The following is a 24,805-nucleotide window of genomic DNA, read 5'->3' on the forward strand; positions in this document are numbered from 1 at the left end:
CACGTGTGTGTAGTCGACACAACCTGCAACGCCAGGGAACTCAGCCACTTCATAAATGTCCTTCCGTTATTTTAATAAAGCCAACCTTGAAGCTATTGAGGATGAGCTGTCTAGCTTCGCGGAAGTTTTCTTGGAAGGTTTTTGTTTAAAATTTTTGGAAAATGTTTTCTGACCCCTTTAAATGACGCGCCGAGAGAATACGTCAGCGGCGGCGACGCGCCGACTAGTACGTGTCGGCGGTGTGGCAAAAAATTGCTGGCGGTGGCGCGCCGACTCCTCGGCGCACATCTCTAAACGTTTAACTGTGTATTATCTGTATTAAAATAATTGGAATAAATTATAGGTTTCACAAAAGTTTGGGAGAAACTCTAAAAAAATTGACAAGTGGCGTCATCTCCAGGAAAACCGGTAAAGGATGCATTAGCGCATGGTATTGTTTATGAGAATTCATGGCGGGCCCAGGTCACGACCTCCTCTATAAACTTTTATAGAGGAGGTTTATAGAGGAGGTCGTGGCCCAGGTGTTATGTGGCGGGCCCAAGCGAAAAACGGCCGAAAGGGGCATCTTCTGTGTATTGTGCGGGAGGATGCCATGAGAGTAGTTACAGAAACACCGCAGGAAAGCTGCCGAAGGTGGAATTCTGCCGATTCCCTTGGAGAAAGTACGATGACAACCGGAAAGCACGTGGATCAGGGCTGTGCAACGATTAAGGTAATAACAGACCGCTGTTTTTGTTCAGGTGTGGTACAGCCTATTTCATGTTTAACCTGAAAGCACGAATGTCGACCGGCTAGTCGATAAGCGCCGTACACTATAGCTTAACTAATATAACGAAGGGTGGTGGCGAAACAAACGAGAATACGCGCATGAACAGTCCAGTGCAGCTATCTGCCAAGCTGTTCCGGACTACAGGACGCCGCCAATCGGCGCATGTGCATGATCAATTTCGTAACGTGTTAAACGTAATTTTCTTTCCTTCAGGTCAGAGAGGCATCTGTGGCAGCCCGTGTGGGGCGATATTCGGATATGCAGCGCGCACTTCGGGGGGAACAAAAGGAGCCCCCATGCAACGAACCCGGCCTATCTGCCAACGATATTTCCGTCGAGTGGCATACAACAGGCAAGTATCGCTGGGACAGGTCGTGTGTTGCGTTGCGTTGTGTGTGGCACTGTTTCGCACACTGCTGTTGGCTAGATACATAAAAAGGAGATTGAACAAAATAATTCGCACCTCTTTACGGCCTTATGGTATATGGAGGGCTGAAAATCAGGGGAGCTGGCGCTCCAACCCCCCGTATTCTTTGAGGCCTCCCACATCGGCAGGTCAGCTGTAGCGCGGCGTCAATTCGAACTGTTGCGGCAGTCCTACAGCTAACCTGCCAAGGGGGATCGTCAAGGTATAGAGGGGGGGGGGGAAGCGCCTCTCCCCGTTTTAAAGCACTCGATATACCAATTAGTAAGCCTCAAGAGGCGCTAGTTATTTTTGCTTAGTCTCCTTTTTATGTGCGAAACAGTGTCATACATGCCGCAAAACAACACATGTTCGACAAGCGGTAGAATTGAATTTTCTGGCAGTACTGTCTTGTGCGGGGGCAATTCTAGTTGTGTAATTTGTTGCATAATAATTTAATATGGTTCGTGAGGTTGATGTGGGAAAAAAAAAAACGGGTATCATCGTACTGCTGCAAAAGTTTTCTCGGTACACTGTGCACAACAGGTTGCCACTGTGTGTGACTAAGCTTCTAGCGCAGCATGGGCAGAGGTAAAATACGTGCTGACGGAAGCTAGCTCGAGTTTACCGGCCACATTCGGTGCCTGCAGCGGAAGCACTTCACGGTGTCCATGTCGAGTTTTAACTTTATTTATTTATTCACTTATTTCATAATACCATTTGGCCGAAAGGCATTATTGGGGAGAGGGGAGAAACATGTCGTACAATGTTAGTGAAAGTTCAGAGGTTATGTAGGAAAAAACATGTAAGTTTGTTGGCTTCGCTATAGAATACTACATGGTGCAGAATGGAAGAAGTGATGATTGGGGATGGTGGCTACAGGTCCGGGAACGTGGTTCCAGTCTTACAGACGTTGTAGGGTTAAACAGATCACTGCATGTTTTGGTTGTACATTACATTACACCAACTTTATTTGAATGATCGATTCTAGTCCATATGTAAGAAGGGGGGGGGGGGGGAATGAGTGTGGTACAAATAGCTAGAATAAAGAAATATAATTAGGGAAATAAGACACTGGCGGAAAAGCATATGACGAGAAGCAAGAGACGGCAGTTCAAGTGAGTTCTTCATGGCAAAAATGCTAGCTTAATGGATGTGGTTGTAAATAGTGAAACTAAGCAGAGTTATTTTGTATCAATTGGAGAGTAGTTATTAGATTAGCTTAACTCGGATCCCTCAACTCTGATCAGCCTAACTCGGAGTGGCATATTCTAGCTCGCTGCAACTTAGTAATGTGCACTTTAGTCGTTGAAGTGAGACAAACACAGAGAAGTTTTGGCGAATATACCCAAGCATGCAATTTGCATTAGTGGTAATGTAGTGAACATGCAGAGACCAGCTTAAACAAGATGTAATGTGTATGCCTAGATGATGGTATGTGGTAACTTGTTAGAGTAGAATGTTAAGTAAGTAGTTAGCAGAAGAGGATGACATTCGGTACATATGCAAAACCTTACATTCAGTAGCATTCAATTTCGTTTGTCAAGTCATGCATGCGTCAAACATTGAGTCAGTGCAGGGTAGTGAAAGTGGTGACATCGTTTCGGCTATTAATTTTGTGGAAAATAAGTCATCTAGAAACAGATTTATGTTAGACGAAACACAAATAACTAAATCATTAACATAAATTAGGAACAAAAGTGGGCTTAGATGACACACTGAGTGAGCATTACGAGATGAACTATTCCCACCGCGAATTGGTAACTGCATGTGCTCAACTAGGAAGAGTTTTATCCATCTAGTGATCTTGCAATCAAAGTTTGGTTGTCGGAGCTCTATAAGTAATGATTTATGACTTGATTTATCAAAAGCCTTCGAAAAGTCAAGTACTGCATTCCCTCGTTGGTGCTGTTAGAAACTCCTCAATTGAACATATTGAATACACTTGAAGTTGTATATTCATTTTTATAACCTTCACAAGTATTTGTTAAATTGCAGATGTGGCATCACTACATCGATATTGCCTCAAACTTTTGTGGCTTGTGAAAGTTTTGACGACACTAACTTTTACTCAGAATAACACTTTATCTGTTGGGTATTTTTCTGTTTCAGTTTGCGTATTTTTAAATATGTGTAATCGCCGCCTTGTCATGCTACCCTCTCTTGTATAATGGGAGGCCTTGATCCCCTTATAAATTGGTTGTTTGCTGGTGTAAAATCGTGGCGCATGATGTAAAAATGTGTTGCAGAGCTCTACGACGAGTCTCGGCAGGCATGGCGACAGCAGAACAGGCCCAGTCACGGCGATTTAAATCTATGGTCAGTGTTTTTATTTTTTTTCTTCTTCAGTGTCGTGCAGTTACAAGTTGAGTAACTGCACAGTTGCATATAAGTTCGTGTATATTCTGGTTCTACAAAAGGACGTGTCATGTTAAAAAAATATATTGCATTTTATTTATAATGAAAATTGACTGTGATTAACGGTTAAGATAATGCAAATTACTTATCCAAGTTCAGTGCGGCTTTGAGCTGTTTGAAAACGCTTTGCGAATTAACTGAGGGTTGTTGTTGAAGGTACAGATAGCTGATTGATCTCGACTCATTTTTTTTTTTTTCGGCATGACACAAAGCTCACCCTTCCTATGCTAGTTCTTGCAATTCTTGGAAGCTGTTTTCATTCTGCTTTTGTAGAAGTTCCAGCCACCTCTATTTTGAGCTTTTCAAGGGCTAGTAAACAGGCTCCAATGGAGGGAGAGACGGACGGACGGGCAGACGGACAGATAGGTAGAGGGATAGATGTTGAAAGTGCCTGCAGTTCGCAAAGAAATGCTTCACATTTAAAATACTATAAATCCCCTCTCTTGAAAAAAGTAGGGTAGGTTCGAGTCATCGGGAAGGACTATCTTTCAATCAGTAGAGTCATCTCATTTCATGCTCTGGGCAGTTGTCGGTCTCTTTATTGAGTTATCAAAGGCAGGCCACGTTTAATTGAAAACATACCTCCTGTGGCTGTCTTTCCAGGCGACTCAGACGGACGACACCGCCCAGTGCTACACAGACGGCTCTGCACGAGGCTGCACTTTTCCTGTCAGTGACATCCGGTGGCTTGGCATCGACCCAGGTACAGTGTTGCTGAAACTGTACCATTTTGCTACAATCAGCATCTAGCTGGGTCAAGCGTCATAAAGGTAGCGTTGAGCCAAAGTTTATTGTTCTGTTCCTATACACATCGAGAAAGTTGTTTACCCGATAGTCTTGTAAACTTTTCGAAATTGCTGCAGATCAGCTTGCCTCTACTTTTTTGTGCCAGTGCAGTGCATGTGGTAAACAGGGTCCTCACACTAGTCATTTTTGTATCTGTGGCAGTTTCTCGGCCACAGAAAGTCCAACTCGACGCTACGACTTGGGAGATGTCCGAGAGTAGAACTGATTCTGACTGTGTTGGAAAACTTGTGATCTTTTTATTTTCAGTCAATTCTCAGTCAATACTAGCACCTTATCGAAAGCTCGGGGTGGCACTTGTTTTACCATGGGCACACTTTTCGTTATTTGGTAGTGTCGTGTGACGATGTCACCACGTGATGGCATCTTATGTGATGTCAAAATAACAGTACATTTTGTTTATCTGTGACAATATGAAGCCGGAATGTCTCTTCGCAGGACTTTTTGCATTGTTAATGTTAACCCCAAATGCTAATTCTCGCTTCTCTTAATTGTTGACGCACTTATGAATCGGTAACTCCTAACTTGACCAAAACTGTCAATTTTCTACCAGTTTGTTCAAGTGTGTCTCGCACGCCACCTTGAAAGTAGCTCGTGGTTGAGATCTGCTGCACGAGGTTCTACAATGCTGCACGCAATCTTTGAGGGAATATATTCGTTTTTACTTCTTGTCCTGACAAAATATAGGCACCTGATTGATGTAATTCTACGATATGATATTTGTATAACGATTTCTAACTTAAGTCACAAGCATGGATTTTTACTTTTAGGAGGATTCTTACGAGTATTAGAAAAGGTGAAAGTGCTCGACCGAATATGCTTGAAAAAGAAAACAGGAGTTTCACTTGGTAATCATGCTGCTGACATGTGAGCATTACATGTACATTGTGTTGGGGAGGCTGTTGCATTTAGTTATTGTACTTGTATGCCTAAGCGCAAGTGTTTCGCACAGGTGGTGCAGCGTGGTGGCACTCACGTGCGTCGTTACGGCTTTTGATCACGATACCGATTTCGTGCTGCTGCCAACGAGCATAGATAGAGTACGAGTCGTGCTGCTACCACAGGCTGGACAAACTTGTCAATGTGCTCAAATGACAATGTAAAAGTTGCCTTAGAAAACCAGTGTCGGGATCACTCAGGAACAGTCTACTGATGCAGTTTTGAACACTTCTCGTTTTGCTCCACATGTACAACAAAATTTAATGGTGCTAGGCGAGGCCACGTTGTCTCTGCAAATAACAAAAAAAAATGCTGTAATGAGTACTGATCGTCAATGCCGCGAGTCTTGCTACTCAGTGATCACCATAGTGCCGATGTAGCATGTGATAGACATTATGCAATCAAATATGCATGTCTATGTCACTACATTGTTTCATACCTCCATATTGCGTGAATTATGAAAAAGTCATTTCAAAAGTTATTCTTTCAGCTTTTAATAATAATTCAATGAATCTAAACGTGTACTAAAGGTTTCATATTTATAATGGCTGTAGTAATAAAAATACAGCTTTGTGCCAAATATGACTCACCATGAAGATGGTGGAGCAGTCTTGCTGCCTAGGGCAAATAACATAGAACTGTTGAAGGTGGTATTTGTAGCCCAATGTGTGAAATGAAATGAAACAGTTGTTTGTTACGTTCAGGCACAGGTAATTGTTGCGCTTCCTGCTTCTTACCAACGACTTTTTTCTGCAAGATGGCCGCTTATGTCTTTGTCTCTTTTCATCAAATTCTTGCCAGTGACTGGTTTGGTCAGATTGGACGTCATTGGAGGGCATTAGTGCAGCCGGTCCCTGTAGTTTTTTTACTTGAACCTGAAATTCGATGCCTTCTCTAGAAGGCCTTCCTGGTCGCTTTTTGGGTAGGCACTTGTTGTGAGAGATAAGTCATTCTGCAACTTCTGTTTCATTTGAGCCAGCGGTAGTACTTTTGTCTTCCGAATCTGCTCTTTCACCCTCCTGTACAGTAGCCATGCTGCTACTACCGATAAGTTCAGCATATGCCTGAACACTCCTAAAGGCCACTTCTTGGACCTGATATGCATGGGTTAAAGTCCAAGCAGTGAGTCCATCAGGTCGACTCTGCCCATGTGTGGGTTGTGAACGTTTAAACGTTTAATGCCCCTGACACACGGGCACCCCGAAGTCCTTTGGACAAGTGGACATCTTTCGGAAAGGCGTTCGGCCGCAGTGACACACGACAAAGGAGTAACTCCTTAACGGCAAAGACCCTTTCGCAAAAGCAGATCCCACATCTACTTTTCTGGCAGGAAGGGAGTACTCTCGCATACAGTGTGCATAATTTATCAATAGAAGAAAACGTGTCGCAACACTGCGGTGCCCTGTCAGTATTTTTTGCGCTGAGAAAATGTGTTCATTTTCAGCAGCAGTGCGATTTGTGGAAAAGTGAAGGCCTATAGTCTGTCCATACTCTCAAACGCCTGAATTACGTCACTAGCGCGATCACGTTAGGGTTGGCAGCGGCAGTTGCTGTGTCGGCGACATTTTCAACCGCAATGCACTCGTGCTTATATAATAGTTGAGACCCTCTCTAGCGAAGGGCGTAGGCTGTTCGCAATGAAACGGAAGGTGGCTGGGTTCACTCGAAAACACTGCTTAAAGTGGCCGTCGCCTAATAACGGCAATGTGTCTTCGAACCAGCGTTCATTGCGCACATAGGCCCACCTTTCGCGGTTGATGGCTCGGGGGGACAGTGCGGAAGCAGTCAAAATGAAGCTGTTCATGACGAGTCTTTGTTTGAGGCTCATCACTCTTGCCTTCGCAGCGTTAAGCTCATCTTCGATGGAGCCGAGGGCGACAAGAGTCAGGCCCACCTCAACTGTCGCTTTATCTCTGTCTCTGCCCTGAGACATCGCAGGACCACGATGAAACGCGGCATGCCGTCACTGACCCAGCTGGACGCAGCCATGTAAAAAGCACGACAAAAAACAAAAACAGCAAAACACCGACTGTTCATAGTTGCCCGACGAACTTAAGTTGCTGCTAAAAACGCAAAAAAGCAAAAGAAAATTACAGGTATGCGCCAAGGAGGAAATAAAAACCTGCTGGAGTGGAAGCCGCCTATGCTTACCCATGGGAGCGGGTGAAGCCGCGCCGAGCCGCCGGCGGCCATCTTGGCAGAGGCAAGAAACAGCCGAGTACAGCTGCGCTCGCGCTTATCTAAGCAGCAGGTGCAGTTTCTCGAGTCTTCAAAGCAATAAAAACAGTTGTGTCAGGTTGTAAGCATTTATTCTTTGCTTTTTGGTGGCGAAATGGCCTACGAAAACGCTTTGAGAAACTCGAAAATGGAAGAACACAATCACACAAACATTAAAAATATATGCGAACAGTATAGCTGAAACGAGCAGTGCGGGGAGACTTGTACCAGCCCCTTAGTGTTCGCTGGGATGGGAGGGCTTCGTTGAACTTGGATCGTACATACTCGTACGCGGCTGGACTAAAAATGCAAAGTCAGTGCAAACGCTCGCAGCTCAGGTGGGTACTTGCCCTTCTGCTCATTGCCCACCCTGCACAGTAGTTGCTGAATGTCATCCGAGAAAACAGATGAAAACACATGCGAGCCTTCTTCTGACAAGAGTTTTCGCTCTCTGATTTCTTTGATGATTTCTTGGGCGGTTTCATTTCTCTTGACCAGCCTTCGTTTAGTTTGCTGCAGTGTTTTGACCTTCTTCTTCAACTGGGTTATCTCTTCTTGTGAGGAAAGGACCTTGTCTTTGTAGAACTGTTTGGTTGGCGAGTCTTCAGGAAAATATTCAGCTCCAGGCAGGTCGCACAACCCAGAACACTCAGGACCAAGCGGGGCCGGGAAATCTCGAGACTTGGGGTCGGGACGCTTCTGTTTGACCTGGGTTTGAAAGCATACGTTTTCTCAGACGAGCTAAAAAGGCAGCAAGCGCAAAAACTAAATGAAACCTCACACGTATAATGCGGGTACGATTAAGCTACACATTTTCTTTGAAGAAATAATAAATGTATTAAGTAACAAGCTTTTTCATAGTCGTGCACGAGACATTGTATGCCAGCAAAAAGGACATGCACCCGCTCTGGTATAACTTTCCATTCGCCGGATGTGCCTTTAAGTATTGAATTGTAACCACTGCCAGTATGCTGTAGATGTCAATAATGTTTCTGTAGCAAACATTTCTGTATGCCAATTCCTGCTTAAGACCTGGTAAACAGGTCAGTAGTAATAAATAAATAAATAAGTATCTTGATCACCAGTTAAGCCGAAGGTGAAGCAGTTACCATTACCGGTAACTTCACCTTCGCCGGTGGTGTCCGGTAACGCGGTAAACGGTAACGCAAACACGGTAACGATATGCTAAATCTACAGCTACTCCTCCACAGTACCGCCAATTCTCGGCACGCAAAAAATGCCACGTATACCCGCAACAACATTTCGTGGAACAAGTATTATGTAGCGGCCGTAACGCCACAAGCGTTATGCACGCTAAACATTACGCTTCTCGTCCAACGATGTCAGTAATACTCACAGGTTTCTGCAGATGAGGCGGAAAAGCTGGAAACGACGTGGGCACACTTCCCACCCGCAGTCGCGTCGTTTGCCCAGTGTGGTCAAAGCACTCAGGAGTGAAATGTACAGAGCACAGGTGGTTTCCATCCTTAGCGCGCCACCCTTCACGGCGAACTGCCCGCTCCCAAAGACTCCGAACTTCTGCATTCTTTGGAAACCTGTCAAGAAATATACGACAATCAACTGCGGCACACGTACACACAATGCCATTTTGCTGCTCTTTCATGCGCGGGCCTGCAAGCAACTACGATGCCGCGAGTAGAACCGCGAGAAATGACCGCGAGTAGAACACGCTAAATTTCATGTACTTACAGGTGAAATGTGAGGCCAGAACCTTTCTTCAGCCTGTTTGTGCATCCGTAGGCAACGCAGGAGGTAACCATTATCCAAGGGCAAGACTTGCGCTCATTGAAAACTTTGAAGAGAACAGTGTGCACCAGCAACGAAGCCTGGAGGCGACACACCGGCAGCGCGCTTTCTGCCTCCGGCAAGATGGCTGCCGCTGGCGTCACCTGACGGGCGTCGCTTCCACTCCAGCAAGTTTTTATATCCTCCTTGGTATGCGCATTATAAGCCACCAGACAATAAAAAAAACGGTTTTGTGCTCCGGCGTCGCTGAATGTGATGTACATGTGCAGATTCTTTTTAATATTTCCAATCTTGCTGCTTCCACAAACAGCACCATTTTTTCTGCAGCGTTCTTCTGAGGCACCGCCTAAAGCAGTAGTCCGGTGCCGTGTGTCATCAGCGCCACTCCTTTCTGCAAACGGTCCCCCTAGGCGACAAAAGGGGTTTACTTCAAAGTACTTTACTTTTGCCCGTGTGTCACGGGTATAATACGCTAGGGCAATGATCCTAATCAAACTCCTTGGCTAAGGTAAACCAGCGCTTAGCCTTTTGGACTGGAGCCCTCCCAACAAAGCTCGACAAAAATGTCACGGCGCGGTTATTGCACCAACGCACACACAATAATTCTATATCATTTATCACGGTTGTGAATTCCTCTGAAGCACCACGCCCTTTACATTTCAGTTTCTTTTTGCTTTTCAGGTTGCAGTTTGGTAGACGATTCCCCCTCACCATTTTGAGCGACAAAATTCCATCTTGCGATAGTGACCTGCGATAAAGTGGATGCATTCATTGCACTGCTGTGTTACACCTTCACCACATAACACCTATATCCCCTCCCGTGCAATTTCCTACTATATGGAACATGGTAAATGCTAGTTTGTAGTGCTGAGCTCCAGTCATGGAGGAAATTAAATTACCGAAGGCCGAAGGCATCGCATTACATGTATTTGTATTGCGTTTTACTGGACAGATGGCACCACGATACCAATTTTGTCTTTCGAGTTCATACTGTGCCAAAAAAAACATTAAAAAAATACTTGCACTAAAAGAGAATAAATAAAAAAAAAGTTTATAGTAGGGTTTGTACCAATGACCTTACCGTCCTACACGTGCTGTGTTAGCTCGCTACGCCACTGCTGCTGCTTTGTTTGGTGAATTTAACAAGCCAATTTCGTATTGTTGTCACGCCGGACGTAACTCTAACATGTCTTATTTTTTCGTCTGGACGTAACTACAATGGCTTCTATCGTTACGTCTAGACGTAACTTTTGCGAAAGGTGAAAGCTACGTCCAGCCGTAACGATGATTAGCTGCTAAGGTTACGTCCGTCGTGTGGCTCACAATATGCCCTTGAGTTTGATAATCACTTGACAGTCTTGGAGGTTTGCTCATGGCACACATTAATTTTAGGTTTTTCGGTGTACTTGCAATGGAACTGCTGAGAACTAATATAGGCTTGAATTTCTGAGATCATAAAATATGCCAAAATATATTTTCTATGCTTGTGAGGGAAAAGGTTCATAGAAAAAAATGTCGATTTCTCGTGTTTGCCCCTTCAGAGTTGCACGGTAAATCCCAAAATGCTCTCGCCTATGTTTTGCTTATCGTTCAAGAGATATGGAATCACTTGCCCATCTTAAATGCCCTAAACTATGAGAATTACTCCGACAGTATCATATTCTCAAGTGGGCTGCCCACACCCACAAAAAAAGGTAAATGGTATGTGCCAAATATGGGACGACATGCAATAGAGGGTTAACGACAACTAACAAAGACGTTGTGTTCTCATTATTATTGTGTCTAAGAAAAAAATGAGCCTTTCAATTTGCACTTCTATCCTAAGTTGTTTATTCTTGTAATATTGGGTAAATGTTTTAGGTTGTGTAACAAGCATTGAAAGCTCAGCAAGTTTGTATAGGTTCGTCTTCAGGCATATAGGTTCTCAAACTGGATTCCACGAAACCCAGGGATTCTGTCAAGGATATCTTAGGGGCCCATGAGCAGACAAAATGAGTCTAAACGGCTCCTGTATTAGCCTTATAGCAATTTAGCTCCACTAGCAACTTATAAGTTATCTTGGACAAGAAACTTTACATTTTACTGAACACCGGAGCATCGCATGCTGCTTCTGCATATCGGGTGGCTGCGGGTAGTGAACGACCCGCATGGTAGCAGCACTAGAGGGTCGTTTACTTAGTGTTCCATAAAATTTTCATAATTGGGGAACCAGTAGTAACAGAACGCTCAGTGTCCTGATTGTTGTGGCAGAAAAGCAGGGAGGCAACACCTTTTTTTAATGAGACTACGACAGAGAGTCAACAGGTCTTTTCAGTTTGAATGCATCACAAAGACTGGTTTGTCTCTACACTATGTGCAGCACCATCATAGAGAGGGAAGGGAAAAGAAAATAAAAAACAGAGAAGCACTACTACATTCAAAAGAACACGTGCAAACCTTTGACAAACAGAGGGAGAAAACGCTGTGCCTGTGTTGGCTGTCAGCCCCTGCAGCTTTCAGTTTGCTTCAATTGGTCCTGTAGTTCATAAAAGTGACGGCGTCAAGGACACTCTCCACTCTTCCCGTATGGTCCGCCACGTGGACCACTCGTTGCCTTTGAATAGCGAGCCATTGTGGTTGCACCCCGTAAACGCGTCCTCCCCAAGTTGCCCCTTTTCGGCCTTTTCGCCGCGGGTATTTTATGCAACGTTTCTTCTTAGTGGTATTTGCTTCCCATTTCGTGATACATACAACCTCTCTCTGTGAGAGAACTCTCTAGCTCATTGTTCGTTGGCTTCTAGGGGATAAAGCAGCTGTATTGGTAATTTCAATTCGTTCTGTTGGTTTCAATCTACACACCCACACTCTTTTGTCTCGGTCCTTGGAAGTTTCTTTGAAGTTTCTTTTAGGGGATCTTCCACATGCGTCATTTCACATTATCTTCTTTTAAAAGCACCAAATTGTCTATTTTTATTTTGCTCAATGTCGTTGAGCGAACATGTGTGCCGATCTAAGCTCCAATAAGTACCGTTAAACCGGGCTATAGGTCGAGTGGGAATATAGGTCGACCCCCCAAGTTCAGGTTGCCGGAAGAGAAAAAAGGAAAACAACCCAAAATTGCCGAACGACATTTATTTGCGAATTGGGCGCACCGTACCACAATTGTCAGAGCTCCCCTCAACCACCATCGCAAGTGTTCCTATTCATCAGACGAAGCACCACTGTCTTCTGAAGACGAGAGTTTGTCACTGGCCGCCTCCCACAGTGCATTGGCTTCAGTGCCATGCAGTGAGTTGCTGGTGGAACATTTCTTAAAAGCATTTTCCACCACAGATCTAGCAAAGAACGCCAGGCGGAAAGCACCCAGCCACAAACAGTCGCAAGCGGAGGCCTCTGTAGGCGGCTCGTCGGTGTCTTTGGGTTGTCGCTGGACATCCACTTTTGGTACTCTAGCTGCACTCCGTCCTTGAACGGCTTGTTTAGCACGTCTTCAGTTGGAGGGTGGACATCTTACCACATGGTGTCACGGCGAGGTCAGTTTTTCCATCGCCCAGTGCGTGCTTCACAGCGTCGGTCTAGTGACCACAAAACGCATCTAACACCAGCATGCTGGAAAGACGCAGCAGTGCACCTGGCGGACGGTCCCGGACTACTCATATCCATTCGAGTATCATGGCCTCGTCCATGTATTCCTTTTTGTTGATGCGAACGACAACACCGGGCGAGAACACTTCCTTCGGCATACGTTTGAAAATGATAAAGGGCCAAAGCTTTCTACCATCTGCCATGCATGCCAGCATGGCGGTGAAGCATGAGTGCTCGTTGCCAGTGGACAACGGCTTCATATTCTTGGCGTCACGCTACTTGATCATGGTCGATGAAGGCATGTCAAACCACACAGAGGTCTCATCAGCATTGTCAATCTGCCCCATCATGTAGTTCTGCTTCCGAAGCCGGTTCCTGAAGCCCTCAAAGTTTGTAAGCTTGTCCTCGAATTCGTCTGGCAACTTCTGACATATGGATGTGTGCCACCAGAAAGAAAATCCTTTGCGTCTCATGAATCATTGTTCCTAAGAGTTTGGTGCACGAAACTCTTCTCTCTTGAGCCCAGCTTCTCGAGCGAGTTCCACAGCCATTCTTGTGAATGGTATCCATGGTCACTGGCAGCGAGCATGCATGAACTTCCCACACAAAGTTCTCTAGCGTATCCTCTAGCTGCAGATGAACCGCACTTCACCCACGAAATGACATTTTTCGAGGATTGCACATCTGCAGCTTCTCTTTCTGCATCCTCCAATAGCGCACGCTTTTTGCTGATACACCAAAGCGGGGCTGAGCAGCCATATTCCCATTCGCTTCTGCGAACTCAACAACCTCTAGTTTAAATGCAGCTGAGTACTGCGTTCTCGTACCGCTACTCATATTAAGTGAACAAATAAAAGACCACTAAAAATGAAACACAGTGTCAAGTGGAGCGAGAACTTAGAACAGATCGGAGGCAAATCACGAACACAAAAAAACAGATGAGAGAGAAAAAAAACAACTTGCTATTGGATTTAAAATGCGAATATGGCCGTGTCCAGCTTCTCATGCACATGCAAACCACATGTTGCCAGACAGCAGTGCACTGTCGGCTAGACACCACTATATAAGACGAGGGGCGACTTTAGCTCGTTGTTTTATTGAAAATATCTCGACTTACATTTCGATTTATACGGTACTCTTTTCACCACAGTCTCCAGAATCCGTCTATCATGGCCGACCGGTATCTCCAGCGTCATGAGAGATGCACGTCACCACCCCCAATTTCGGCTGGCAGGCGTCCTACCAGCAAAATTTCCTTGGACCAAGCATAGCAAATCATACCGTAATTACTCGAATCTAACACGCACCTTTTTTCCGGTTGAGCGAGTTCATAAATCGCATGCGCGTTAGAATCGAGTACGAAAAAAAATGAATACCGTAATTACTCGAATCTAATGCACACCTTTTTTCCGAAACGGACGGAAATTGGGCCGCATCGTGGTCGTTCGGAGTTCCCGAAATGTGCGTGCGGGACTGGCGGAAACAAAAGCAGAAGATTGTCGACGGCAAAGCTTCACGCAAAGGCTTCAGTGAACCACAGCAGGGTCGGTTTCCGCAAATTGAAGAGCTGCTCGGCGAGTATGTGCTTGAGCAGCAAGCGGCACAGCGGCCTGTGACGACAGAGCTGCTGCAAGTGCGGGCTATGCAGTTAGCCTTAGAAAAAGGGCTAATGCGGAGCCAGTTTAAAGCGAGCAGGTGCTGGCTAACTATCTTTATGAATAGGAAAGGCTTTTCCCTCGGAAGGCGAACGGGCATATGCGAAAAGTTTCCGGAGGCGTACGATGAAAAGCCTCACAGTTTTCAGAGGTTCGTTCTAAGCTTGCGGCATAACAGCAGCTACCTGCTTGGGCAAATCGGGAATGCCGATCAGACGCCTCTACTTCGACATGCCTGGCACCACAACCGTCGATAACAAGGGGGCGAAGCAAGTTCGCGTGCTGACATCGGTTCACAGTAAAACTACAGTGAAGGCAATGCTCTGTTACACCTCAGATGGGCACAAGGTTTCCCCGTACCTCATATTTAAATGGAAGACGCTCCCAAAAGGAGTCGTTTTTCCGAGTGGTGTGATCGTGCGGGCCAATGAGAAAAATGGGTGCACGTTGCAATCGATGTCTTATTTTTTTTTTTCGTCATGGAAACCGAGTGCGCGTTAGAATCGAGGGCGCGGTAGAATCGAGTAAATACGGTACGGTCATTCTATTGCCATCGGCATTTCCAAAATGGCCGCCCCCTACGTGTGTCGGCATGGCCATGACCTTCTCTATAGATTGGCGACCTGCTCATACCCGTTCTCTCTACGGCTGCGCTTGACTACAACGTTAGAGGGTCACGTGTTTGTCTAGTTACAAAAGTGTCACGAGAGGCCGCCTCAACTTAACCCCATAGCAGCCGACGCGACAACTTGAAAAGTGCGTAGCTCCGTCGAAACGGTTCCCGCGTTTCGAGTGTTCCGCGGCAGGTATTTTTTTTCTTTTATCATCGGAACGGTTTCTAACGTGCCGCGGCAGATATATTTTTTTCTTCCTTTAGTAACTTGTGTGATGATCTTAGAATTTTCTGTTTGACTAGTGCGCAGAGATGAGGCCGAGAACGAAAAGTAAGCGCTTTGACGACATGCCTCGGCTCAGTGCAGGGGTCCCAACAATTACTCAATGCGGCTGCTGTGTGTGTGCCAGTCGACAATGTGATGGGAATGTCAATGGGAGTCCTGCCGTGTGCAACTAGCGGTTCTCACAAGGTGCCGCCATTTAAATAAAAACATTGATGGCACTTGGTTCTTCAGACATGACATTTCAACGTCTTCATTGTCAAGGAGTCTGTCATTCTTCACTGAAGTAGAAACCTCTAAGGACTATTGTAGCCGTGCAATTTATTCCGCCCATTTGAACGAAGAGAAGTGCCGAAACTGCAATGCTCGCATTTTCGTTTCTTATAGCACATTGAATCATCCGAGCCTCAGTTTCAGAGTTGGAAGCTTTTTAGCGCACGTATTACTACGAGATCACGAATTACATGGAGTACGATTAGCTCCAGGCTTTTTATAAAGCAGCGTAAGCTACGTATAACCACGACCATACTTAACACACCACGTGGACCAAGTTGCTGAACTTACCATACATTTAGCCTGCTACAAGCAGCGGCACTTAATCATTTGTCCCATTGAAACCAGCACACTTATGTCACTTACAAAGGCAAAATTCAAATGCATTCTCTGTAACTGCAAATGACCCGAATCTTTCTGAAAATATATTTTGCTGCACTTCCCTTAGTAGAGCCGCTTAACTGCTGTGCCCCTGATTAACCCACTAATTAAATGCTTAAGCCCATTATTCCAGAAACTCGTCTATGTTATACTAAAGAAAATTCTCATGCAGAAGGAATACACTTCATGCATTGTGAAATTCCAGTACATTTTATTTGTTTGCCAAGCTCAAACCTTGAGCACCTTTCGTGACTGTGGCTTGGTGTGCAGTAACTTCCTTTTCGCATGAGTCTCGGTTACGTTGCTGGAAAAATTTGCCAGAAAGGGTCGCAGAAACTTCACGAGAATGAGCTTAACGAGTGCAGTTGTATGGGATACACTGTCATTCCTTTCACATTTGAACAGGGGGTTCTTAATGACAGATGGAAGCACGGCACACGTGAACTTCTGCAGTGGCTGTGGTCATTTAATCAGCAAAGGTGCCGCTCGTGAGGCAGCATATTCAAGCATGCTGACAAATTCAACAAATGCTATGCTGGGGTACGACAGTCCACCCCTATCAATGCATGCTTGCAATTATGGCAGTTGTCGTCGAGTGCGACTTCGGCGATTTAAGCTTTATGATACATTCTTCACACATTATGTTGTCTTGAACTGCTCGAACTAGAAAACCAGCGATCAAAGCAAGTGTGCTCGACTGGAGGCTTTGTTGTGGAGGATCTGGAAAAAAGTTTATGTAAACATAAAATAACAGCACGTTCGCAACGGCACATTGATTCAAAATTTCGAAGCAATCTGACATCGGTTAATGAAGGATCAGTTATTACACACACGCCCTTATATAATTTTTAGTAACAGGTGCTTGCTGGAAACTGAAATCTATCATTGTGGTGTCTCAATAGCACTGTCGTGTGCCACTAGCAAGCCGTGAAAAGTGGAGTTTAATCCTGTAGCCTCAAAAAGATTTTTTGACGCTACTACAATAGCGATGATTTGTGCAGCTGAAAGTATTAAAAAAGTTTTTTAGAATGCCTATATTTTAGTGGTCAATCAATGTGTATCATAAAGTACCGAAATGTAGCATACGTGGGTAGCGTTCCAAGAACGTCAGGTGCGGACGCAAGAGCTTTTTGAAGTCAGTATCGGAAGTGGCCTTTGTAGGAGCAAGAGGAGGCACTGTAGCCTCGCCCAATTGTCCCACAACACTCTCATCATTGCTGGATGGAGAGGAGTGAATGATTCCAGTGACTAGCACTTTCTGGAGCGTTGAGAGGGCAGAATATGCATCAGTTTGATCATTTGAGCCATTCAGCTGTCTTATGGATGAGAATAGTGACTCAACATCATCACTTGGAAATCTTGCAGTGAGCGCAAGCTTACTTGTGCTGAGGAGGTGCCTGGTGCAAAGGATTGTTGACATTGTCGTCGCAGCGCTTCATACGTCTCATTCGAAAGAAATTTCAACTTGTAGCTCGAGCTTTCTTTCCATGATTCGAAGTAACTGAGGCATTCTTTCTCGAGCCAGACAAGTCTGAAAAACGATATAAAGTTTACAACACAATGAAAGAAAATTGTCCCTTTGAAATCATTTTCTTGGCTTTACTAAAGGTTTTTATGGTCTCCTATGACTTGTTTAATTACTACTCCTATGTTTTAACAGTGTAACTTGTCAAACTGACATGTCAAGACAACAAGTAAACTTTAGTGCATTGCTTTTACAAGCATTTTCTTAATTTTATTTTAGTGTTAAATAATAATTACTGCTACTATAATATGCATTATTCACCGCTCATCGTCCTCGCCATAGAAAGGCATCCTCATGGCATCTCTGCTGGTCCAGTGCAACGTCGTGCTTTGGATGTTATGCAACGCAAACCACTTGTACACCATTTCCATGAATTCTAGTGCGCAAACAGTCTTCAAAGTCATGAGTGCCTAAACGGTCTCCGTGCTGCTGGAGGATTCTCAAGACTGATGTCACCTAGAAAGGAACAGTGAAATAAAAAGGGTATTACAGACATTTGCTGAATGCAGTTTTAGAGTACATAACAAGTAGATGCCGTAAATGGTGTACAGACAGGCAAATATAACATTTCAGTTCAGTTCAGAAACATAGTGGCACTGATCAGCTCTGTGCCATCAGTTTGACAGCAAGAGCAATTCAGGTGCACTTCTGCGCGGACACAACTTGGTACAAGTACACTGGCTGCATTGAACATTGCTTTACCTGCGGGGAAAAGATGGCAGCTGCTCTGCCAACACCCATTTTTTCAAAATTGCTTGGCCAGAGGTGCTTCCTTGTCAGGCACCTCACCAGCTTGAAGGCACCTTGTTTTTCTTGCAGGTCATACAGGATCCTGTCAGAGAACACCATATTAGTAAATGAAACCCATTGGCAAGACATTTTGCTTACCTGAGGTAGTCAGGAAGAAGGAGAATGCCACTCTTCCTGATAATTCTATTAAGATATAAAAATTGATTTCCGATGTTTTTCAGGATATGGCAGTAATCAAATGAAATGAATAGGCTGCGGCTGGAATCAAGAGGGTGCCTGGAACAAGTTTTGAGATTCTTATGGTTAACTGGAGATACACATCATCTTAAAGCCCAGCTTAACGGGCATGTCATGCGCTTCTTGACACGCCAAGGTGCACTTACGTGATAACACATTTGATGCTGCCTCCAGACAACATTTAAAAAAACTTGCAATTGGCACTGTGGCTATCACCAAGAAGTCGCGTCACTTTAAACCCGGCATCTTCTACACATTCCATAACCTTCAAGGCTAGCAGACAAAGCTGTTCACCATTCAAAGCTTTAGTAAAATAGTATCCCACAGGACGCCTGTAAAAAAGATCACGGTCTTATAAGAAATACAGGCTTTCAGACTTGTACTGTTCACACAGCTGTGTACTGTTCACACAGCTGTGTACATACCTATGATGGGTGACAAGCCCACAAAGACAAAGCACAGAAGATGTGTTGCCAGCTATTTCTCCAGGCCATAGTCTTCTGCACACCCAAGGTTTGCCAAACCATGAACAGTGTCAGAGTGCTTTTGATATGTCATTGCTTCCTTTATGGACATCTCGTCCACGACAAGAGATTCGCAGGATGCCTGAAAGAATGAGCAAAAACATGGTATGCTCGTTCGAGCAAAGCTCATGTTTTACCTGTTCATTGTGAAGTTTAGCTTCAACATGGAGCCGCTTTTTGATGAGGGAGGGCACCCCTTGTCCTGTGCAAGCTCCAATATACCGCTTCAGTGTGGAACGGCTCGGCAGCACAAGTACCCCGCTCTCCCGAATCAAACGGTACCCAGATGGTGATTTGCCGTGACAAACCACACCGTACCTTATTGTTTCTTCGTGCCAATCCTTCTTTTTGGCACTCAGTAAAACAAGCTGTTCTTGATAAAAATAAAGCCTTCGGGTTATTGTTGTCTATCTTCTCCTGTAGGGATTTCGAAATTCAGAAATAAAAAAAAGGCAGATAATTAGGCCGGTTGGTACGTAGCTGCCATGAAGAACACAGGGCTCTAACAGAGCACAGAAACTATACGATCACTGTGGCACCCTGCTTCCTCTCAAACTTTTTTTTACCTATTCAAACATTCAATTGCATACACGTAAATGCAGCTCATTTTCAATGATCGCTTAAGAAGTTATGCAGTTAATCTGAGTGACTGACACTTTACATACCTGGAGAATGGTTAAATTTGATTTCTTCATGCAGGCTTCCATTCTTTTCATCTGCTTTCTCAATGCAGAAGCTTCTTCCTTCAGACTCTCATTCTTCTTAACCAGTCTCTGGCACTTCCTTGTCAATGTCTTCAGCTTCTTCTTGAGCTTCACTATTTTTGTGGAGTGAAGTCTTGTTTGCATCCCTCATGTCCTGGTAGGCTTCTTCAGAATTAAGGAAGCCTTGCATGATGTTGCAGGTGCAAGAAGCAATATTGGTGGCATTTCCTGCAATGCACACTCTGTCAGTGTATCACTTATTGAGTGCGCTAGTCGTAATCCTGTAGAACAAGCCTGTGCACTTTCGGGACCATGCTGTACTTGACTAGGCACAATGTTAGGATCAATGGACTCTTCCATTGACATGGAATCCGGGTTGCCTTATTCCTGCGCAGATGCCACAATGTTAAGATCGCTGGACTCTTCCATTGACATAGATTCCGGGTTGCCTTGTTCCTGCGCAGATGAAGGTTCAAACAAGCCACAACCTGTATTGTGCTCACATTCGACTTGTCTGCTTTGGTCTTCATACTGAAAGTTGGAAGTTTCCAACCTGGAATGCAGACAATTTGTAATGCCCATATGAGATATAAGAAAGAAATGTGAGAATTAATTGCCGCATTTGAAATGTAACTATGTAGGTCAGTGATATCACAACAATACGTTACATTTAGGCTGATTTTTGTCTTACATTTTTCTTTTGGCATTCACATCAAGTCCACCCGCAGGTGCCGAAAGTGGTGGGCGCTTCAAGTGTATTCGCTCTTTCTTGGGCTGCTGCTTCAGATACGCTGCATAGCTGGGAAATATTGTTGGAATGGCATCTGGCTTCAGTCTTTTGGACTTCAAGCCCTGCTTATAATCCTCGGGCTTAAAATGAAGGCTGCATACTTTGCTTCTGTCACTTGAAACCCATGGCTGTTTTCCCGGTCCTGCATGTAATTTGTGCAAATAAGCCACCTAGTAGTTAAATTGGAAGATGTGAAAAGTGTCACGAAATGTCCCCTGCATGTTATTAAAACTCCACGCAAATTTAGGAACAGTATCAGCCGGCTGTTATGAAAATGATGGTCAGCGAACAAACTAACTAAAGTGCGCTCATTCACATCAGAAACAGCTTTATAGGCATTGTGACCGTACAAATAAAGCTAAATTTGATTTCCTGAAGTGACCAGGAGAACTGCTGTTATAGTTCGCAGCGTTGATATTCGTGAATCGAAGCACTCCAAATGGATAACCTCAGCCACATAGTCTTTCATGCGGATTTCTCAGAAGTAGAGCTTATCTGTAAGCAGCATTAACGCAACTTTCGTAGCGTTCGCGAGCAGTCTGTCTTGAGTTCAGCAGCTACAGAATTCCCATTGGTGTTTTTAGGTTGAGGGTATTTGATGTTCCTCAAAATTTACGTAGTTACGAGCAAGCATGTTTGTGGCATGTTCACATCGCAGTACTGTGAGGAACGCATCCTTTTCAGCAAACTAGCCACTCCGACATTTACATCAACGTCATACAAACTATAATTGCTATAGCTAGTGCGTATTTTACCTTCCCTCAACTGTACTCGGAGGCATGACGATAGTTAGAGCGCGAGAACAGAACGATGACAAAGAAACAAGAAGGAGACAAGACCTCTTTGTCGTTCTGTCGTCGTTCTGTTCTCATGCTATAACTATCGTCATGTCATACGAACTAGCCCAAACTGCCACACTTCTAATGTACTCGGAGCTTATTTTACTACGGCTTACCTTGACTTTGACGAGAGATCTTCTTTAGCCAAAGTAGGCGCACGTCAGTGACGGGAAACTCATGAAATGAGATGCCAGCTTATCTTCGTCCGCTCGATTTACAGAACGGAATGCAACAGTAAACCATAGCTAAATAGTTTACTGCTGCGACCAGTGCTGTCACATTTCAGGCAATGGTAAGCAAAACAAAAGTCAAAGAACGCCAGTTACGACACACCACGACCACAAAGAAAACAACACGTGCGATGCCTACGCAGCCTTCGCCCGTCTGCGAGAGATGGGGGTAAGTTGTAGCGCAACGCTTTGCCGTGGCAGGTCGGAGAACTAAAAAATAATAAACAAGCAAAAACAAACTTGGTGCGCAGGAGCGCCGCAGCACGGGCAGGTCGCTAATCTATAGAGGAGGTCGTGGGCATGGCACGTCGGCCATTTCTGCCTATGTGTTTCCCATGTGCGGCACTTTGTACATGTGCTGAGCAGTTTGTCATCTGGTAGTGCATTAGCATCGAGGGCATGGAAGAGCCGACTCCAAAAACTCGACGAGTGCACCACGATGCCGCTTTTAAAAGCAAAGTCATCGCGTGTGCCGAAACGGACGGCAATCCGGCCGCATCGCTGTCGTTCGGAGTTCCCGAAATGTGCGTGCGGGACTGGCGGAAACAAAAGCACAATATTGTCGACAGCAAAGATTCACGTAAAGGCTTCAGTGGACCACAGCAAGGTCGGTTTCCGCAAATCGAAGAGCTGCTCGGCGAGTATAAGATTGAGCAGTGAGCAGCACAGCGGTCCGGGACGACAGAACTGCTCCAAGTGCAGGCTATGCAGTTAGCCTTAGAAAAAGGGCTAATGTGGAGCCAGTTTAAAGCGAGCAGGTGCTGGCTAACTAACTTTATGAAAAGGAAAGGCTTTTCCCTCGGAAGGCGAACGGGCATATGCCAAAAGTTGCCGGAGGAGTATGAAGAAAAGCTTCACGGTTTTCAGAGGTTTGTCCTAAACTTGCGGCACAACAACGGCTACCTGCTTGGGCAAATCGGGAATGCCGATCAAACGCCTCTTTGCTTCGACATGCCTGGCACCACAAATGGCAAGAAGAAGGGTGCGAAGCAAGTTCGCGTGCTGACATTGGGCCACGGTAAAACTAAAGTGAAGGCAATGCTCCGTTGCACGTCAGACAGGGACAAGCTTCTCCCGTACTTCATATTTAAACGGAAGACGCTCCCGAAAGGAGTCGTTTTCCCGAGTAGTGTGAGCGTGCGGGCCAATGAGAAAAAATGTGTGCGCGTTGCAATCGATGTCTTACTTTTTTTTTTTTTCGTAGTGGAAACCGGGTGCGCGTTACAATCGAGGGCGCGGTAGAATCGAGTAAGTACGGTAAGTGGCAGAGCTGTTCGGGCTTGGAAAGTTATTCGAGCCAAGAAACGTACAGTCGAATCCCCCGTCAACGAAATTGAAGGGGCGGGCGAAACAATTAGTTTTCGTGGCAATTAGTTCTAGGGATTTAAGAGGGGAAAAGACAACACATGCGAGTCATGCGACTTCACTGATGCAAAGAAACAAGATTCAATGCCAAAAATCAATCAGTTTCGGCTGTTTTTGTTTCTCAAAAAGCGATTGTACAGCACGACATTGACATGCCGCCAACAGAGCCATCGCTTCGACGTCATCTTGTGCCCCGATGCAACGTCGGATGACTTCAATTACGTCCAGAATTTCTGAAGTTGGAGGCAGCGTGGAATTATGTTGCACGGATGCATCATCTTCGTCCGATAAAACACCATCTTTTTGTACGCTCTCTATGATTTCTTCGTTTTTCAATTCCTCTCGCACCGCCAAGCAGTAGTCTGCTTGCATGAACTTGCTGATATGGACGTTGGCCGGCACATCACTTTCCTGCAGGTCTGCCCATGCGAGTGCGACTTCTTCGTCCATCAATTCATTCTCATTGTGATGTGCGTCGTCATCACGATTGCCTATCGCAGAATCTGAAGCCTCTGCATACTCCAAATCAAATCCAGCATGGCGAAAGCAGTTCGCGACAGCGGCACTTCCTGTCGCGCTTTACGAAGCAGCAATCATTTAGTGCCCCATAAACATGTACGATTCTTGTTTTGCGACCCAACCGGGTGTTTAAAAGCACCCTTTAAATAAGGCGCTTAGATACACATACTTCATGCCTTGGATGACCCCTTGGTTGAACGGTTTAGTAATTGAAGTGCAATTCGTTGGCATAAACTTGAGCTCTACGTTCTTGAGCTCCGCATTCTCAACGATGTGCGCGGAAGCATTGTCCAAAAGCTGACAAACCTTTCGTGCTTGCTTGCCTATATTCCAGTCAAATTCCTGGACTTCGAAATTCGCACGTGTCTTCCACGCGAGGCTGTTTGCCACATACCTCACTAGAAGGCGGCGGTTTTCCTTGAAGCAGCGTGGTTTTGCACTTTTGCTGATAACCAACAGCAGTCGTTTATAAGAGTGTTTTATCTTGTAAACAAACCAGTCTCATCAGCATTGTAGATATCCGATGGTGCATAGTCCTTCAGGAGGATTCGTAGACTGGCCGACATCCACTTGGTGGCGCCGTCTTTATCCGGCGAAGCAGCTTCACCACACAACACTGTGCCAATGATACTGTGGCGGGACTTGAATCGGTTGAGCCAGCCCATGCTGGCTTAAAATTGCCTATGCCGAGCACAGAAGCGAAACCACCGCTTTGTCCCACACAGTATAACTGCTAAGGGCTATTTTCTTGGCCCTTGTCTCCACGAACCAGGTGTAGACTGCCTTGTCCAATGCTTCTGGCACTGACTGGGTCAAGTTCTTATGCTTTGCCAACATCCCTGCAGCTAAAACTTTGTTTATAGCGTCCTTGCTCTTGAATATAGTTAACAGAGAGCTCGCCGCAATCCCAAACTCTTCAGCGATAAGCGCCTTCTTCTTGCTGGCTTCGGCACCTGCAATAATGTAAGCCTTGTCTTCAAACACGACATGAGTGTTCGCGTTACCGCAGCTTCAGGAAACAATGCGTTGTAAACATGCGACTCTAGCCCTAGTCGAGCAGCAAACCGCCGCCCCAAACGCCTCGCCACACCCTGCTGAGATTTGCCTCGCAATTCTAATTTGGTATGTACATTAAGCAGTAATTCTTGGCAATAAAAACATTCTCATAAGTTTCGTAAAAAACAATCTGAAATACTATAAAAATTACTAGGAGCTTAAAGCTTCTAATCGCATGAG

The 24,805-nt window shown here is 45.1% G+C and overlaps 2 protein-coding genes and 1 pseudogene across 8 annotated transcripts in view; 1 reads left to right on the top strand and 2 right to left on the bottom strand.

The window, feature by feature from the left end:
- Nucleotides 1–252: 252 nt before the first annotated feature.
- The window catches only part of LOC119179667 (uncharacterized), a 224,172-nt gene continuing 199,619 nt past the window's right edge, over nt 253–24,805 (top strand). For 2 of the 7 annotated variants that reach the window (XM_075869772.1, XM_075869771.1), the window contains exons 1-3: nt 1,008–1,121; nt 3,422–3,491; nt 4,194–4,293. In XM_075869772.1, coding sequence (XP_075725887.1) covers nt 1,028–1,121; nt 3,422–3,491; nt 4,194–4,293 — 264 coding nt within the window. In that variant the 5' untranslated portion in view covers nt 1,008–1,027. The other 5 variants (XM_075869767.1, XM_075869769.1, XM_075869768.1 and 2 more) reach the window with 5 other exon arrangements.
- LOC142767639 (THAP domain-containing protein 1-like) lies at nt 7,836–9,333 on the bottom strand. The gene is made up of 3 exons (XM_075869766.1): nt 9,261–9,333; nt 8,908–9,106; nt 7,836–8,258 (listed from the first exon to the last, which is right to left on the bottom strand). The coding sequence occupies exons 1-3, from the start codon at nt 9,329–9,331 to the stop codon at nt 7,851–7,853; spliced, it is 678 nt and encodes a 225-aa protein (XP_075725881.1). The 5' UTR covers nt 9,332–9,333; the 3' UTR covers nt 7,836–7,850.
- LOC119187553 (uncharacterized) lies at nt 16,315–24,234 on the bottom strand (annotated as a pseudogene).

The sequence above is a fragment of the Rhipicephalus microplus genome, chromosome 7 (genome assembly GCF_043290135.1).
Source record: "Rhipicephalus microplus isolate Deutch F79 chromosome 7, USDA_Rmic, whole genome shotgun sequence".
In the NCBI taxonomy this organism is placed as follows: Eukaryota; Metazoa; Arthropoda; class Arachnida; order Ixodida; family Ixodidae; genus Rhipicephalus; species Rhipicephalus microplus.